This window comes from Marmota marmota, unplaced genomic scaffold, assembly GCF_001458135.2.
Source record: "Marmota marmota marmota unplaced genomic scaffold, marMar, whole genome shotgun sequence".
NCBI classification, from domain to species: Eukaryota; Metazoa; Chordata; class Mammalia; order Rodentia; family Sciuridae; genus Marmota; species Marmota marmota.
The window spans coordinates 8,920,776-8,938,212 of record NW_025999998.1 but is presented as its reverse complement, the minus strand read 5'-3'; the positions used below and the strand labels follow the sequence as shown (position 1 = coordinate 8,938,212).

Genomic DNA, 17,437 nt, shown 5'->3' with positions numbered 1-17,437 from the left:
GCTTTCTGTCTTGCTCCTGACAGGATTTTGTACATTTACTATTTATTTAACCTTGACATAGCTGTGGCCTTCGTGCTACTTCCTGGAGAGCCACACCTGCCCCTGTCGCAATCCCACAGCCTAGGAAAGTCCCCATCACTGTCTACAGTTACTGTGAATTTCTAGTCCTTTCTACTGCTAGTTTCTGCATTTGTTTTATCCAGAATTAACACAGATACAAAATTCAGTCTCTTTTCCAGTTTCATTAAAAAAAATATTATCCTCACTAAGTATCCAATGTTCCTGGCATTTAGCTGACTTTCCTAAAAGTCTGGTGGCATCAGGGTCATGTTGCAGGCAGACAGCCTCTCTTGCCCAGCACCTTGTGGGTTCCATTTATTTGCCCTTCTTCCCTCTCTTTTTGCCCATTCTCTTTGAGGCTCTTTCTGTTTCTCTCAATGTCTCTTGGTTTTGCTGTAGTTGTGCAGAAACCTTTAGGATGACTTGGTTTTTTTCACCAGGTACTCCATGCGGCTCATGAAAATATTTCTTCAAACCATTGTAGAATCTCCCTAACAAAAATTCTAGCTAATACAGTTTTTAGCACATACATTGGCACTGTTGGCTACTTCTCAGTACATGGGTATAGATGTTTATTGTTTCCTCTTTGACTGCAGGATTCTGAAGGGAGACTTGCATCTTACACACCTTAGTATCCATCTGTTATAGCTCCTTGGTGATCCTTTGCAAAGAATAGTCATTTAATAAATATTTTAAAAACACAAATAACTCACTTTATTTTTACATACAGTGAATTTTTATTAACCTTTTACTGAGCATAACTTCATTGGTAAGCCAAATTGACTTCTACATGTATGCATTATACATTGTGTGGGTGGTGGGGGTGGATGGTTGATTCTGCCATTTTAAACACAACATCTTTAATATCATAGTGCAAGGGAGTTGGTTATTGGGGAGGGAGTTTTAACAACTTTGCATTCTTACCTTCCTTTTGTACTTAACAAGAAGAATCCAAAGTGCAGGGCTTCTGTGCTTTCAAATATGTCGAACAGGTTTCCAGGCGATCAGCTCCCAGTGTGCCGCCTTTGGGGAGAACCCACATGGCAGAGTCTCCATGTGTTGCCTGGGAACATTCTCTCTGCCAAGAAAAGAAATGCCCTCCCATGGGCCCAGCAGAGTAGCCCTGGCTCCCTGGTCAGTGCTTCTTCACTGAGGGGATGCACCCTGGGGGCATCACCGAGAAGAGAAGCATGTTTCTAATGATTAATGGTCTGTGTGCCAAACCTGCCTTCTGGTTTGTTCCTCTTTAATCCTCTTGTTGGCTTTTTGTTCTTGGAGTGTTTGGAATAGATTTGGGTTTGGGTTTTCTTCGTTTGTAATAATTCTAGAATGTCATATACTGTGAAATGCTAAGTAGGGATGAGCAGCAGAACTGCTTAAAATCCCACCAGTATGCTGCAGCCCATCATTTCTAAATCTGATTAACACTCAACACCTGCCAAGCAGCAGGGACAATTACAGGCTCATATTTTAAATTCTTTTTGCGTTGGTGCTTCCCCCACTTTTCTACTGTGGGAAACCCGGCATACAGCACGGGGAAGGTAAGAAGTCACAGCCTCACTTGAGTTGTATTAGTATTAATTACCTGTGCAGATCTTGGATAATTGAAGCAATTACTCTTCATTTCAGCTCCAGGGCCTGGAATGGATGGTTTCCCTGTATAATAACAATTTGAACGGAATCTTAGCTGATGAAATGGGCCTAGGCAAGACCATACAGACCATTGCACTCATCACTTATCTGATGGAGCACAAAAGACTCAATGGCCCCTATCTCATCATTGTTCCCCTTTCGTAAGTCAAGTCATTTATTCCACAGTCACCGTTCTGTACATTGTAGATTGCCCTATTAGTAGCTTGTCCTTGTTTCTCACGGAAGACAGAATTGTATCATGTAGTAGGATTACCAAGTGCATGTAATCTGAATTTAGGTTTTAATTTCCTAACCCCCCCCCAGCCTTTTTGATTGGCTACTTAAGTATGGGACCAAGTGAGTTTATCAGCAATTAGCATTGCTATCTACACAGCCTGCACACTGTATCATTGTATTAGTGGGTCTTGTCAATCATCTCTCAAGTGGCTCACAAAAGAGAAAGATATAGGTGGGTATTTTAAAAATTTTTTTTCTTGACATACACAAAAGATTATCTATGTAAGTTTTCCTTAATCTTTTAAAGCAGAACGGAAATCAAAATTATAACTGTGAATTTCGCATTAAGTGTGCGCACTTTGTGTTTCAGTGGCTTTGCTGCTTCAGAAAGACTAATTTTTGCTATTACTATTACATTCCCACTGCCTCACCCACTAGGTGTTTCCTCCTGGGTCTTCAGTGGAGGCTCCTATGTGAAAGAATAACTCTTCACAGCCACCGTCCCTGGGAGTGCGTGGATCTGACGAGGGCGTGAGGTGGCAGCTTTATTCACTGAGAAAGACCTTGTCATAGATCTCAGTGCTGATATAATCTTGGAACTTGGATGATATTTTTGCATTTTCTTCAGATTTTGTTTAAATGAGGACTGTTTGCAGACCCTTCTGTGTGAATTGTCTGTTTCCACTATATGTGGGCATCCTTTGCATTTTATCTGTTCTGCATGTTCTGACTCAAAAGAGTCATACAGTATTTCTTTCCCTGATTTATCTAAGATTTTCATATGGTTTTATGATTTTCCCCCCTCAATCAATTTTTCTCTGAACTTATATGACTAGTTCTAAAGATTCCCCACCTCGCTGTGGCAGTTGCTGTTTCTCATGATCATATTAAAATTTAGTTTTTCTGTATTCATGTACTTTAACATTTTTTTCTTAAGTTTTTTTCTTTTTTTATGAAACACAAAGTTGTCACCATTGTGGCAGTTTATTTTCATCTTGTCTTTTATTTCCACACATTTAAAAATCAATATGTAGGGGCTGGGGTTGTAGCTCAGTGGTAGGGTGCTTTTCTAGCCCATGTAAGGCATTGGTTTTGATCCTTAGCACCACATAAAAATAAATAAATAAAACAAAGGTATTGGGTCCATCTATAAGTTAAAAAAATCAATATGTAGTTGAGATAGTTTATATTCTCTAGCCCCTTTTAAGGCAAAGTCTGAAAATAAATAAGAACATCTTTTTAGACATTGACTTTTATACAAATGTCTTTTTTACTGTATTTTTCTTTGTCATTGTTCTATAGGACTCTTTCTAACTGGACATATGAATTTGACAAATGGGCTCCTTCTGTGGTGAAAATTTCTTACAAGGTTTGGAATGCTGTATTTATATATAAATGTGGAAAAGCAAAAAATAGACCCTATTTTCTTCATTCCATATGCACATCTGTGAACTGTATTTGGTTGTAAAGTTTTGTCATGTACATCATGTACTAAACAGTGAGAGTTAATCATCCCAAGAAGATTACTGTAATAAACCATAATTACTTTCAGATAGTGAAATGCAGAAGAAAATTGTTAATTATCATATTGCGAGGTTTCTGATGAGAGTAATACAAATGACAAATATCGCACATTCTGCGTGCTGCTGACTGGCTCACTGTGGGCTGCTACAGTGCTGAATGTTCCTGCAAAGCCAGGCAATTACCAGGGCGCCCAGGCTGCCTGCTGCATGCTCCCACAGAAATGGAGCCTTTCAGCCGATCAGCGGGTTCCCTACTACTGCAAGCTTGCTGCAATTTCCTCTTCTCTTCCCCTCCCTATGTCTTAAGTGGGAAAACCTTCCTATAAGGGCCTAGAAAGTGTCAAGATGTGTGTGATTTAGCCAAGACTTTCTTCATGGATAATGGATCAGGATATGATAATACACACATGTGGGAATGTCACGTCTAGGCTCCATTAGGCTATGAATAGTGAGAAATAGCACCCACGTACTTTCCATCAGGTAATCTATATATTTTTCTTTCCATTCAGGGTACCCCTGCCATGCGCCGCTCCCTTGTCCCTCAGCTACGGAGTGGCAAATTCAATGTCCTTTTGACTACTTACGAGTACATTATAAAAGACAAGCACATTCTTGCAAAGGTATGTTTTTAAAGAAATTCTTTTATCTCTAATTATGGACCATCTCTGCAGCGTGTAAAGTATCCCTCAAATTATACTCAATGGTATAATTTGATCATTGGATGGCTGGTCTCTCTCTCTCTCTCTCTCTCTCTCTCTCTCTCTCTATGAGTGTGATATATTTTGGCCATGGATTTCTCTTTGTCGTTTTTTTTTTTTTTTTTTTGAGTGAGTGTGATTGATGCTGGGATTTTCCCCATCTTCTCATAGCTAATGAGTTGACATCTTTAAAAAAAATTCACCTGGGTTTCTTTGGTTCCTTTGGCAGCTTCTCTCTCCAATAACCCTGAATGTGCTTGGGAAGAAATAATTGTTTTTGTCGCCCTGGGTTATTGTCAGCGTAACTTCATTCCTCTGGTGCCTCTCTCTCTCTCCAAAGATGAGTAGGTACCTCTCCATATGGTCCCTTTCCGTATGAGCACTTATTCAAGCTGAGTCTCCTGTGCTGTGTCTGTTTCTGTTTTTTCCTGGTAAAAGGATGGGCGATCATTGCTCAGATTACTCAGGGATGTTCTGTGACTATTTATCTGAAGCTGAAAAAGAGTTGTTTCTGTGACCTGTATGTCTCCTCATTTGTATGTGCTATGTTGTCCTTTAGCACAACAGAGAAGGGTTTTTCTTTTCCATTTATATCTTCTTATCTCTTAATATGTTCATGTGGAAAGATGGAAGTAGGGTTTTTCATGGAACAAATCATGAAAACTTATTTTTTTTCCCCCTTGGTAATTTCTTTTACCCTGTGGGGTTTTGAAACCACTATAATCTGAAACTGAGTTATGGCCAGAATTGAACAGAATCTCTGTTTCTGGGGGTTTGTTCTATCTCTGCGTTAAACCTTTTCTCTGGGAACTGAGAGTTCCCTTCATGGCATCATAGGAAATAGCATAAAGGAAACGTGTTCCCAGGGGAGGTTTAATAATTGAGATGGCACTGACAACAGTGCTGTGTTCCCATTCCTCACAGTCAGAGATGAATTTGACAATGTCAAAAATGACGTGTTTCCATTATTACTAAGGGAATGTGTTTGTACATTTGAGATCCTTTTTAAAACAATTCGCATCGTATCTTCTGCATATGTATTTCAAAATTCATTGGAGATGCCTGGTAATGAGATACATTGCTTTTATTTGTTGCTGGAGAGTTGGAGCTCCAGAAAGGGGTAGTAATTTTTTTCCAAGTGGAAGACCTAATTAGTAGTAGACCCAATAGCAAAATCAAAGGCCTCTGCTTCCTTGTTTATTATTTCATAAGCTAAATTAGGCAGGAATGTTGATTAAGAGTATTTATTTTAGTATATTTTTGGTCTGCAGGCCTCTGTTCATGCTTTCAGTAAGTCTGGGAGAGTTGACTGTACAACTGTAATCATTCTTAAACCCTGTAGAGAAAGTGAAAAAAATTCTGGTGGTTTCTTTTACCTGTATATTCCAGCCAGACTGATGATTTTATTCCTTTTCCCCAGTGTACTGGTGCTTCTAATGAGGAAGGTGAGGACTGTAAATACATTGCTTGTCAGCTTCCTCTCACTAAGAGCTTTGCAGCAGGGTCCAGGGACATCTGAGCAGCAGATGCTTTTCTTGGCCATTGCCACTGTTGTGCAGGGAATGGAAAGGCTTAGTGGAACATCCCTCACCATCAGTCAGAAGAGGGCTGAGGGTAAGATATGAAAGAGAAAAGGAATAGACAGAGGAAGGAGGATCATGCCATGGCCATTATTGACTTTGTGATAGTCATGTGGGGGAATTTGTCCTGTTGAATTTTGCAGTTTTGACATAACCAGAGGAATGAGGTTTTTGCATTGCCTCTTTGCCAGTGAGTATATTTTTATTTTTGATAAAACAAGTTCTGGATCTCGCAGGTAAGAAATATGCATGAACTGGGGGAACCCAGATGCTTGAGAAGAAGTTGAACGTTCAGATTTTTATGTGAAATAGTCTTAAATTTTTACTGTTAGCAATCAATTCAAACAAAACAAAAGGGTACAACATAAAAACCAACACTGTGCCAAGCCCTAAAGGTAGTAGCTAGCTTATATTAAGAGAAAAGAAGGTGCAAGCTGGGCTTGGTGGTGCATGCCTGTACCCCCAGCAGCTTGGGAGGCTGAGACAGGAGGATCATGATTTCAAAGACAGCCTCAGCAACTGAGCAAGGTCCTAAACAATGGCAAGACCCTGTCTCAAAATAAAAACATAAAAAAGGACTGGAGATATGGTTCAGTGGTTAAGTGCCTCTGAGTTCAATCCCCGGTGCTGCCCACCCCCCTCCAAAAAAGAAGAAGGTGCAAAGCTAAGAGTATCTCAGCTATAGATTCCTGCTGGTACTATCTTGGAAACATCAGACATGAACTTTGGCTTCAAGTGGGTACTTATATAATCTGTGCTTATGTGAGCAGGGCCATGGCCATGAAGTCTAGAGTAGCTGACATAGGACAGTATGGATAGAAGGAGAACTGGAGGGGAGATGCAGGATCAACCATTTCATTTTGGGCCCAAGTTTCCTTCCTCATAAAGGGTGACTTGGAGTCATGCATCCTCTGCAGAAGAATGTTGCTTTAACATTCCATTACCACAAGATAGTTTATATGCTCTATCAGGCCTGGGAAATAGTGTGTTGAGATTGTTTTTTCTTCTTATTATGCCACATTTGTACCAAGTATGGATTCTTAGGTTTTTCCGCACCCTCACCTGCCTGTTGGAAATTATATTTTCTCTTGCTCAATGTATGTTGTTGGCCCTTCCTTTTGTGTTGCAGATTCGGTGGAAATACATGATAGTGGACGAAGGCCACAGAATGAAGAATCACCACTGCAAGCTGACTCAGGTCCTGAACACTCACTACGTGGCCCCCAGGAGAATCCTCTTGACTGGGACCCCACTGCAGAATAAGCTTCCTGAACTCTGGGCCCTCCTGAACTTCCTCCTCCCCACAATTTTCAAGAGCTGCAGCACATTCGAACAGTGGTTTAATGCTCCATTTGCCATGACTGGTGAAAGGGTACTTGTTGAATTTTTTTTTCCCTAATGCATGACAGTGATATGAAATCAAAGGGCCTAAAGTTGAGAATAGTAGAGCCACAAAATCTCCACAGGGTGGCTTAACATGTGACTTGCTTTATGGTTCTAATCAGTGGGTGGATATAGCTTATTCTAGGATTATTTTCCCCTCCAAATCCAGAGGTGTGTGGGGCATTCTGACCCCTTTGCCTTTTGCCAGCCTGTGTCCCAGGCCACTGGAGAATGTTCCTGACTTGGAGGAAGGCTTGACTGCTATAGCCACAGAAATGGTGGACCTGGAGATATTTACCAAATTCATTTAACCAGGTCAACTCAATCAACTAAATACAAACCCTACAATGAATCTTTCCATGTTATAAACATAGATTACTCTTTGAAGTATTTCCATGTAGAGTTTCTGTGTAAAACTAAACTAGTTTACATTCATTTCCTGCACCATGTTTTTTAGGTTTCAGCGTGAGCCTCCATTTTGAATGCACATAAATCCTCATCAGAACTAGAGCAGACTACTTCCATTTCATTATTATCATTCCTTCAGCTATCTTCTCTTAGAATTCACTTATGAAAGGAAGAAATGAAATGGATGCATGCCATTTTGATTAGTGGTTCCTTAACTACAGGAATGAAAAGCCACTAAGAATGTTTTAGGATAGGAATATTTATGTTTGAACTCTGGCCCTCTAATCTTGAGGTTCCTTGTAGGCACAGCTGCCATTTGTCGGCTGGTTGGTAATTGGTCCATTTGTGGAAAGTAGTTTTGATCTACTCTGCCCCCTAGAGGTTAACAGAGGAAGGTGAATGAAATAATAAGGGGATTTTATAAACTAGAACTTGAACAACATCAGAGCAGAGAGGGCAGGTAGAGGGTCTTAGAAACCCACCAGCATAAGCTGGATCTACTCGTCTTCTTCCTCTTTTCATGTTCAAGTCCTTGTATCCCAGTGAGTTTCTACATCTGCAACAACCACAGGTCAGGGTAACTGAAGGCTGAAGCTTGAAGTAGGAACACGTTATTGCTCTTTTTCTTCCTGTTCTGTCTCAATCTGCAGTCAGTCTTTATTGCCAGTCAATCCAGGAAATGTTGGGCTGTTAACACACTGATCTAAAACTGGTTTTCTGGGTATTTTTCCATGGAAGTGAGTATTTAGACAAAAATGTATATCTGGAAGTCACTTTGTGGCCACCTGATGGGCAGGTGGAAGAGAATTTAGTGGCATATGTGACCAGCATAACCTGGTTTTAATGCATGTAAATATCTCAATCATGTATTGACACATGTAATACATGTAACATAAAGTTTTATTATATGAAATATCCTTTTTTTTAAAAAAAAGTCAGATTCATCCAAGATTCCCTTGTAGGTGGATTTAAATGAAGAAGAAACTATATTGATCATCAGGCGTCTACATAAGGTGTTGAGACCATTTTTATTGAGGAGACTGAAGAAAGAAGTTGAATCTCAGCTTCCAGAAAAAGTATGTTGCAAAATCAAAAGTTGTGAGTTTTTTACCCCCTGCAAATATGTTTGAGTACCTGCCCCTGAAGTCATGTTTCTAAAATAACAAGTTTATATTTTAGTTACAGGTGTCTTGAAAATATCCTAAATATCCTAAAAGTGCTCTATCAAAATAGAGCAAGAGAGAGAAAGGAAATTATAGCATTCTCAGCCTGGTTTCTAAAAGATTTTGGCTAGGTTTTATGAAATTATCAAATTCATTGAGTCTCATCACATTTAACCTGAGATTTTTTTGTTTTTGTTTTTTTAAAGTGACTGACCTCATTGAGTTCACTGTTGCAGGAACTACACTTGTTCTGCTTGTAATCCAATAAGAATATATGGTTTGGGACTTGTGTTGTTATCATCAAAGGGCATAGGAAGCATCTGCCTAATTTCCTGGAACTTTGTTCAGTGTTTGATATTTGTGATGTCACCGTCCTGCAGACTACAGACACATCAACTAATTATTCTGGGACCTGTTTTTTTTTTAATATTTTGTTTTTTTAGTTGTAGTTGGACACAATATCTTCATTTTATTGTTATGTGGTGTTGAGGATCCAACCCAGTGCCCCGAATGTGCGAGTCGAGTGCTTTACCACGGAGCCACAACCCCAGCCCATCTGGGACCTGGTTTTTGTCCTATACCTAAAATTTAAGATTTGGAAACTGAGTTTTCAGTGTTTCAGAATTTTTTTTCTTAGCTTTACAGTTTTGGCTTGAATTTGAGTATTACTTTAATATTTCTCTGATCTTATTTTGGAAACCCTACACATTAGAAGTGTAAATTTTAAAGATAGATTGTTTAACATTGCATATTATTTGTTGCATGAGATATTTTTATTTGCATTTCTTTACATCAGCTAATTCTGAAATGTCTTATTTTTATATGTTTGTGGTCTTTCTGGGTAACAACTATTTTTGGACAGATTGGTTCATCCTCTTCATTTTAAAGTTGGAGTTGGCAAGATGCTTTACAAAAGTGATCATTTTGCCAAGAGAAACTTTTATTCCCTGAAATATCTCCTATTCATTAATAGAAAAAAATTTTTAAACAATTATGTCATGCTTATCCTAGTAAAAGTCTAAGCATTGAAGTATCTTATTTTGCTAGTGTATGCATCTTACGGATTGAGTGCTATTGATACTCACTGTGACTTCCTGTGGTCTTGGCCTCTTTGGGTTTCTGTTCAAGATGGAGTTGAGTTGCTGAATAGATAAGCTAGCAAGGGAGTGTTGTGGTCAAGTTGGCTGTCTTGCTGTACTTCCTGTCTTGCTGTTACAGTGGTCCTGCAAGTTATTGATGGATTGCTAATGATTTTAGTATGTCCTGGACTTCATTTTTTTTTTCTTTAGAAGAGGTATAAAATAAAAGGTAGTTGACTGAAGTCCTTTATTCCATAAATCGTCTTGTTTATTTACTTCAAGGACTCGATAATGTAGGTAGACCTTTAGAAACAACATTACAAATTAAAAGTATATGTCCTGCTTTAAGAAAATCCAGTCCAGAAAAATTCTGACATTTGCAGCATAAAGATTATGGGGGGATCAGGTATACCACAAAGGAATTCTTTGCTTTACTAAATGTTTACTTTGTAGTTCTTTCTACAAGAGAGTTTCCTGAGTACCCTTAAAGGATGATAAACTTAAAAAAAAAGTATTTCCTCTATGATTGTCATGAGTAAGTCTCCTGCATAAATATACTGTACTCTTCAATAACTGGGGTATAATATTGAAGGTATGTAAAATATTCTGTGGGTGATATTGTATATATGGATGATGTATTATTAGCACACAAAGATAAAAACACATTGCTAGAATGTTATGCCACACTTACAAACTTATTAAAAATTATAATCTAGAGATAGCAATAGATAAAGTACAATTAAATTTTCCAATTAATTATTTAGGAGTTCTATTGTCCTCAACCATGGTCCGTCCACCAAAAATTCAAATACGAGTAGATCAACTCAAATCACTTAATGACTTTCAAAAGTTATTAGGAGACATAAATTGGATAAGGCCTTATCTAGGTATACCAACAGGAGAGTTGTTGTATGTTTGTATGTACGTATGTCCATATATCATATATGATGAGCGCTCATGAAAAAATGGATCCAAATATTTTTTTTTTATTCATGTGATTTAAATGGTTTAATTTAAATTGGGTAAACAGCTGTTGAGGATTGTTTTAAAATGTGAACAAAAAAAGGAGGTTAACAGATCTGTTTGTTTACTTTCACCTTTCCTTTTCATTATATTTAATAATTCTGTTCAAGATAATGTAAATTGTTAAGAAAATTGTTTTCTTTTAGTGCCTTCTGGAATGTTACATAATTTTTTCTTTAGCCATTATTGCCAGAATTCCTATCTTCATTCCAGTGCCGGTGAAGACAAAGATAAAACCAATCTTCAGCTTCTGCAATAGCCATCACTAAACTGCTTGCAGNAGGGGGAGCTGTTGAGAGCCACAGCTGAAGGGGCCCCAGCAAACTTCCAGCTGCCAGCAAACTTCAGCTGCCAGCTGATGATTGGCTCACAGCGGCCCCACCAACTTCTAGCTGATTGGCTCCTCTGCGGTGATGCTCATTGGGCTGTTTCCCCGCCCTTTCAGACTACGGAGCTGCTCATTGGGGGACTTTTTTTGGCTCCACCCACACGACCCAGCCAATTGGCCTCAAGAGCAGGAGGAGTGGGGGAGGTTGAGAGGCTTGGGAGAAGCCGATGGTGGCAGTTGGGCTCTGAGGGTTTTTCCTGAGGAGCTGTGTGGTGTGGTGTGTGGTTCTAAAAATAAAGTTTGTTTCTTTTGACAAGTGGCTCCTGAATTGTGCCCAGCCAGACTGCGGCAGATACCTTGATAGGTATGCATGATTTAAAATTAACCGTTACCTTTTCCCTGGAGGCTGTTTGTGGAATGGGAATCATGGGCTCTGCCCATCAGTGGACATGAGTCCCCACTGCCTTCTCTGCTCCTTATTAACTGTGTGGACTTAGGCAAGTCATTTTACCCAGAGGGGTCTTAGTATTCTCATCAGTGAACTGGAACATATACATATCTGCCTTGCAGAATCCTCATAAGGATTAAGTGGGTGTAGTAATTATGACACTATCCAGCTAGTGACAACAGCTGATACCATGGTCCTTATCTTCCACTAATGTTGCTGCCTCTGTCATTAAGGGGAAATCCATTTTCTTGCCCACTTCACGTTCTTTCTCACTGTTATCTCTTCTTTGCTGTGCTTTCGGTGGCCCTTCCACATCTCTGTCCCCATAAACTATTCAGTGTCTGCGGGGACCAGTCACATTGCATGTGATTGTGGCTGTCTTGATCTTGTTTGGATGACATTCAGTCTCCACATTTTGTGCCTTGTTAGGATTTTTTTTAACCTGGGGAAAATTGGAAATTTAAGTATCCTTCTTGAGGTTGAGGGAGTTCTTCTGCTACCACCTGCTTATAACCACAAGCAACGTGTGTTTCTTGGCCCATGTAAGAACCTATGGAGGAATCATGGCTGATGGCAGGAAAAGGCTAAATATGTTCATAGCAGTCGTACTCAAAGGTATTTATGAAAAGAATCAAGAAAGTGTTTTTTAAATCTGCTTTTTAATTTACAGATAGTAAAATTCATTCCTTTTTATGTATATAGTTCAATGGGTTTTTAAATGCATAGTTACATTAAGCATGTCTACACCCAAACTATAGAACTATTCCATCACTCCTCTCCAAATAAAGATCTCTGGTGCCATCATTTTAATCAGCCTCTCTCTCTCTTCTTAGCCTCAGGTGACCCCTAATCGGCTATCTTTCCACATTGAGTGGAATTAGGCTATCAGTAACCTTTTGCATCTGCTTTTTTGCAGTCCACCTAATGTGTTTGAGTCATCTGCTGCTGCTCCTATCACCAGCTGGTTCATTTTTTACCATTAATGATATTTTGTATCATTCTGCTATATGGACACCCCAGTTTGTTTAACCATTTAGTTGAGGGGACATCTGGATTATTTCTAATTTTGGACAATTAAAGATAAAGCTGCTATAAACACGCATGTATAGGGTTTTGTGTGGACGTGGGTTTTCATTGTACTTAGGTCAACACCTAGGACTGTGACTGCTTGACCATAGGGTCATTGTATACGTAATTCTGTCAGAGGCTTCTACGTTGTTTTCTACTCTGTCTGAACCACATTATAGACCCACTCTCAAAGTGTGCACATTCCAGTTCCTCTACACTCTCATCAGTACTTGGAACTGTCAGTTTTCAAAAACATCTTTAGCCCATTTCAACATGTTGTAGTGGTATGTTTTAACTTTAACTTGTATTACTCTAATGTCTAATAGTATTGAGCATGTTTACATGTACTTCCTTGGGTCAAACTAAAGCAGGTATAGAAGGGCCACCATTTGATGACTGCATCTCTTCTGTATAAAAAAGTTAGTTTTTACTGTAAGGCTAGTGAAACCTTTAATGAGCAAGGGAGTACACTGTGACACATCACCACTATCACCAATCTGCCAGCAGAGTTCCTGTTTTCAGGAAAGAGTCCAGTTCATAGAAAAGGACTATATAAAACAACTTAAGCTAAATGAAAATTGATTTTTTTGATTTAACTCTTATTTGAGGTTATCTGTGCTGACTCTCTCCTTTGTTAATTCATGTCATCAAAAATCGGCTACACAGCTGGCTATGTATATATTGATGTCTAAATATATTAAAATATGTATATGATGTATGAGGCTAATCAGAGAGAGGTTGGCCTAGCTGAAATCAATCCTGACTTTGATATAATTTGTGTCAAACACTTGAAAAAGCTTTGTTTAGATGGACAACTTGTACATTCATCATATAATAGCTTAAAATGCTTACTCTGGTTAATCATTACCATCATTCATTCCTTGCTCATGATATGGATTCTAGAACCCCAAGCTTTCATAAATTAAATTGTATTATTTAGAAATCTCAGTTCAGCCAAGCATGGTGACACATGCCTATAACTGAGAGGCTGAGGTAGAATGATCACAAGTTCAAGGCCACCTTAGCAACTTAGTGAGACCCTGTCTCAAAATTAAAAAAAAAAAAATTTAAGAAGATCCAGTGATGTAGTTCAGAGGTGGACGTACCCCTGAGTCCAGTTCCCAGTACCAAAAAAAAAAAAAAATCCTTTCAGTTCATAAAGTCCTAATATATCACACATAGTCCTCTGGGTTCATTTATCTAATAATCCATACTTTTGGAATGGAATTGTAAATGAAGGACAGAATGCCGGCATAGATTATGAATAAAGCTAAATTCTTCTACAGGGTTATTTGGGAAGAAATTGTTCATCAGTATAATCAACAGATTTGCCTACTTATAGGACCAGTTTGACCATTTGTTAACATAGAATTCTTAGGATATAATTATCTTGTATATGAGATCAACATCTTAATTTTGCATACAGTTTGAACAAAAGTAGCCCCCGTGGCTCTCACGAGGCTAACTTATGGGGGGAGTTAGCTCCCAGAAATCACAAATTTCACTTCTTGTAGCACCAGTGTATTTTAAGGGACTTTCCCATTGGTGCTGTATACTCAGGTGCCACCGTGTTTGTGGAGGGTGAAGTCAGTCTCCACCAAGTTGAAGCTGGTACCATTGTTAGAGAAACCTGTTTCGCCTTTTACTTATCGGTCTGTGTGTCTACATTGTGATGACCGTTTCTGTCCCTTTTCCCAATTCATAGCTATCAGTTGCTTATTCTGTGTGTTGCCCTGCACTCAGGCCTCATGGCAGGCATAGGTGCTACCCCAGAAATGGGTGGCCTGGGATGAGGGGTCTACATACTTGGCCTTGGAAGATGGGATGTACTTACACCAGATGCTGGTGTAGCAATGGAAGGCAACATCACCCAGCCCAGCAGGGTGAATGGTCCAGGCATTCAGGTGCTTTAGGTCAGGAGTCTCTGGTGCGCACACAGGGGGATGTGCGTGAGGGAGGGTGCACACTAGTGATCCCTTCAGATGCAGAATGATGTTAGAAACTCCACACGTTTATTTTTTTCTTAAAAAATAAAAACATTAAGCTATATTGTTATTTAATATTCAGATTGACACCATACCGAGTGTGTATATCAGAGGGTCTGACATGTCTAGGATAGCTTGCCTAGGTTATCCCATCAGGAATCTCCACCAGTATAGCACCTGACTGCCCATTCATCCTTACTGCCTGTGCATTCGTTTTCTACATATTGTGGAAACCATATATTTTACCCAGATCAGCAGATTTGATATGGTCTGATTTTTTTTTTCTTGCAGTGCTGGGCATTGAACTCAGGGCCTTTTCCATGCTAGGCAAGCTCTATACCACTGCATCCCAACCCCTTATCTGATTTTTCACTAAACTAACTACTCTAGACCCCAGAGGGCTTAAAAAGATTCTACAAAGGAATAAAGTTTGAAATCAAATAATATAAATATAGGTAAACAATGGAAAGAAGATCATCCTGTCTCTTCTCTGATTCTTTTTTTTAATATTTTTGTTTGTTGTTTTTAGATACACATGACAGTAGAGAGTGCATTTTGATATATTATTCATATGTGGAGTTAGGATTAGGATCCTGTTCTTGTGGTTGTACATGGTGTAGAGTTTCACAGGTGATGTATTCATATATAAACATAGAGGAGTAATGTCTGATTCTTTCTACTGTCTTTCCTATTCCCATCTCCTCTCTCTTCCCTTCATTCCCTTTTGTCTAATCCAATGTACTTCTGTACTTCCCCTCCCTACCTTCCCTTGTAATGGGTTAGCATCCATGTCAGAGAGAAAATTTGACTTCTGGATTTTTGGGACTGGTTTATTTACTTAGTACGATATTCTCCAGTTCCATCCATTTACTAGCAAATGCCATAATTTTATTCTTCTTTATGGCTGAGTACTAGTCCATTGTATATGTATACCACATTTTCTTTATCCATTTATCTGTTGAAGGGCACCTAGATTGGTTCTATAGCTTGGCAATTGTGAATTGAGCTGCTATAAACATTGATGCTGCTGTATCACTGTAGTTTGGGGATTTTAAGTCCTTCAGGTATAAGCTGAGGCATGGGATAACTGGGTCAAATGATGGTTCCATTCCATGCTTTCTAAGGAATCTCCATGCTTTCCAAAGTGGTTTATAGTCCTACCAGCAATGTATGAATGAAACTTTTTTCCCATGTCCTCATCAATATTTATTGTTACTTGTATTCTTTTTTTTTGTGTGTGTGTGGGAGCTACCAGGGAATGAACTTAGGGATAATCAATCATTGAGCCACATCCCCAGCCCTATTCTGTATTTTATTTAGAGACAGGGTCTCACTGAGTTGCTTGGCGCCTGGCTTTTGCTGAGGCTGGATTGGAACTCTCTATCCTCATGCCTCAGCCTCCTGAGCTGTTTACTTGTATTCTTGATAATTGCTATACTGACTGGAGTGAGAGGGAATCTCAGTGTAGTTTCAATTTGCATTTCTCTAATTGCTAGAGATGTTGAATATTTTTTTCATATATTTGTTGATCAGTTGTATTTCTTCTTCTATGAAGTGCCTATTTAGTTCCTTTACTCATTTATTGATTGGGTTATTTTTTGGGGGGTATATGTGAAGTTTTTTGAGTTCCTTGTCAATCCTAGAGTGAGTTTTTATCAGCTGCATTGTAGGGTAATGAGGCAGGAATTTTTCAAGAATATTATGTATCATCAAATTAGCATCTTGAAATATGGATATAAATCAGCTGTCTCTAACATTGTTCCTTGCCCTAAAAGTAACTCATCATATTTTGAAACATTAATCTTAATGCATGCATGTAATTTATAAATAAATATTTAGAACATGTTGGAAAGATGGGCTTCATGATGAGAAAATGTCATCAGATAAGTTTATGACCATCTTCTTTGAGAGAATTAAAGAGGAAAATTAATTTTGTGATAGACTGATAGGGTGATTAGGGAAAATCTCAAAAAGAGCCCTCAAAGTACAACAGAATTTAGAAAGAAGCTTCAAGGCCAAGGACATCCTGGGCTTAGAGAAAAGTACAAAAGTAAAAAAAAAAAAAAAAAAAGTTCAGAGCTGTTTGGAAGTTTCCAGAAGCAAATGAAAAATGCAGTTGTGAAACTTAATTATTTGATCATGTGTATCAAACAGTTACCCTCTAATCACATGAGGGAGGAGGCTTGGGTACTTTCCTCTTCCAAGAGTAGCCATCAGATCCTAAGGAAGTGTTCAGTTCTCACAGACAGGACTACCTGCAGGACACTTGGATCCCTGTGTCCATAGCATAGTCCCACAAGTCTGCTGCTTTCCAAGCTCTTACCCTCTAGCCCTTAGCAGTAGCTGACTGATGGGTTAAGAGTTCATCCCCTAGTTTTGGATATGCCATGCCTCAGCCCTCTGTACCTTGAAACAGGATTTGGCATCCTCCCCACATTCGGGAGGATGTGAATAAGCCTTCCAAGTGGCCTAGCGGAAAGTGAACACCAGGCAGAGCTGGGAAGCCTGAAAATCTCCTTGGTCTTCCATAGTATAGCGCTTAAAGAACGATGTCTGTTTCAAATCCTAACTGCACCATTGAATAGCTGGATCACTTTGGACCTGTAGTTTAACCTCTGTGATGCTCATATTTCCTGGCTATAAAAAGTACACTAAAGGTGATTATACCATAGAGCTCTTGTATTTTTTGGTGGGGGGAGGTGGTACCTGGAGTTGAACTCAGGGGTACTTAACCACTGAGCCACATCCCTGGCCCTTTTAATATTTTATTTTGAGACAGGGTCTTGCTAAGTTGCTTAGGGACTCACTAAGTTGCTGAGGCT

The 17,437-nt window shown here is 39.1% G+C and overlaps 1 protein-coding gene across 8 annotated transcripts in view; it reads left to right on the top strand.

The window, feature by feature from the left end:
• Smarca2 (SWI/SNF related, matrix associated, actin dependent regulator of chromatin, subfamily a, member 2) overlaps positions 1-17,437 on the top strand; it is a 171,675-nt gene that overhangs the window by 68,828 nt on the left and 85,410 nt on the right. For all 8 annotated transcript variants that reach the window (XM_015492887.2, XM_015492884.2, XM_015492889.2 and 5 more), the window contains 5 exons: positions 1,690-1,853; positions 3,232-3,298; positions 3,962-4,072; positions 6,860-7,102; positions 8,484-8,597. In XM_015492887.2, coding sequence (XP_015348373.1) covers positions 1,690-1,853; positions 3,232-3,298; positions 3,962-4,072; positions 6,860-7,102; positions 8,484-8,597 — 699 coding nt within the window. The remainder of the gene's footprint in view (positions 1-1,689; positions 1,854-3,231; positions 3,299-3,961; positions 4,073-6,859; positions 7,103-8,483; positions 8,598-17,437) is intronic.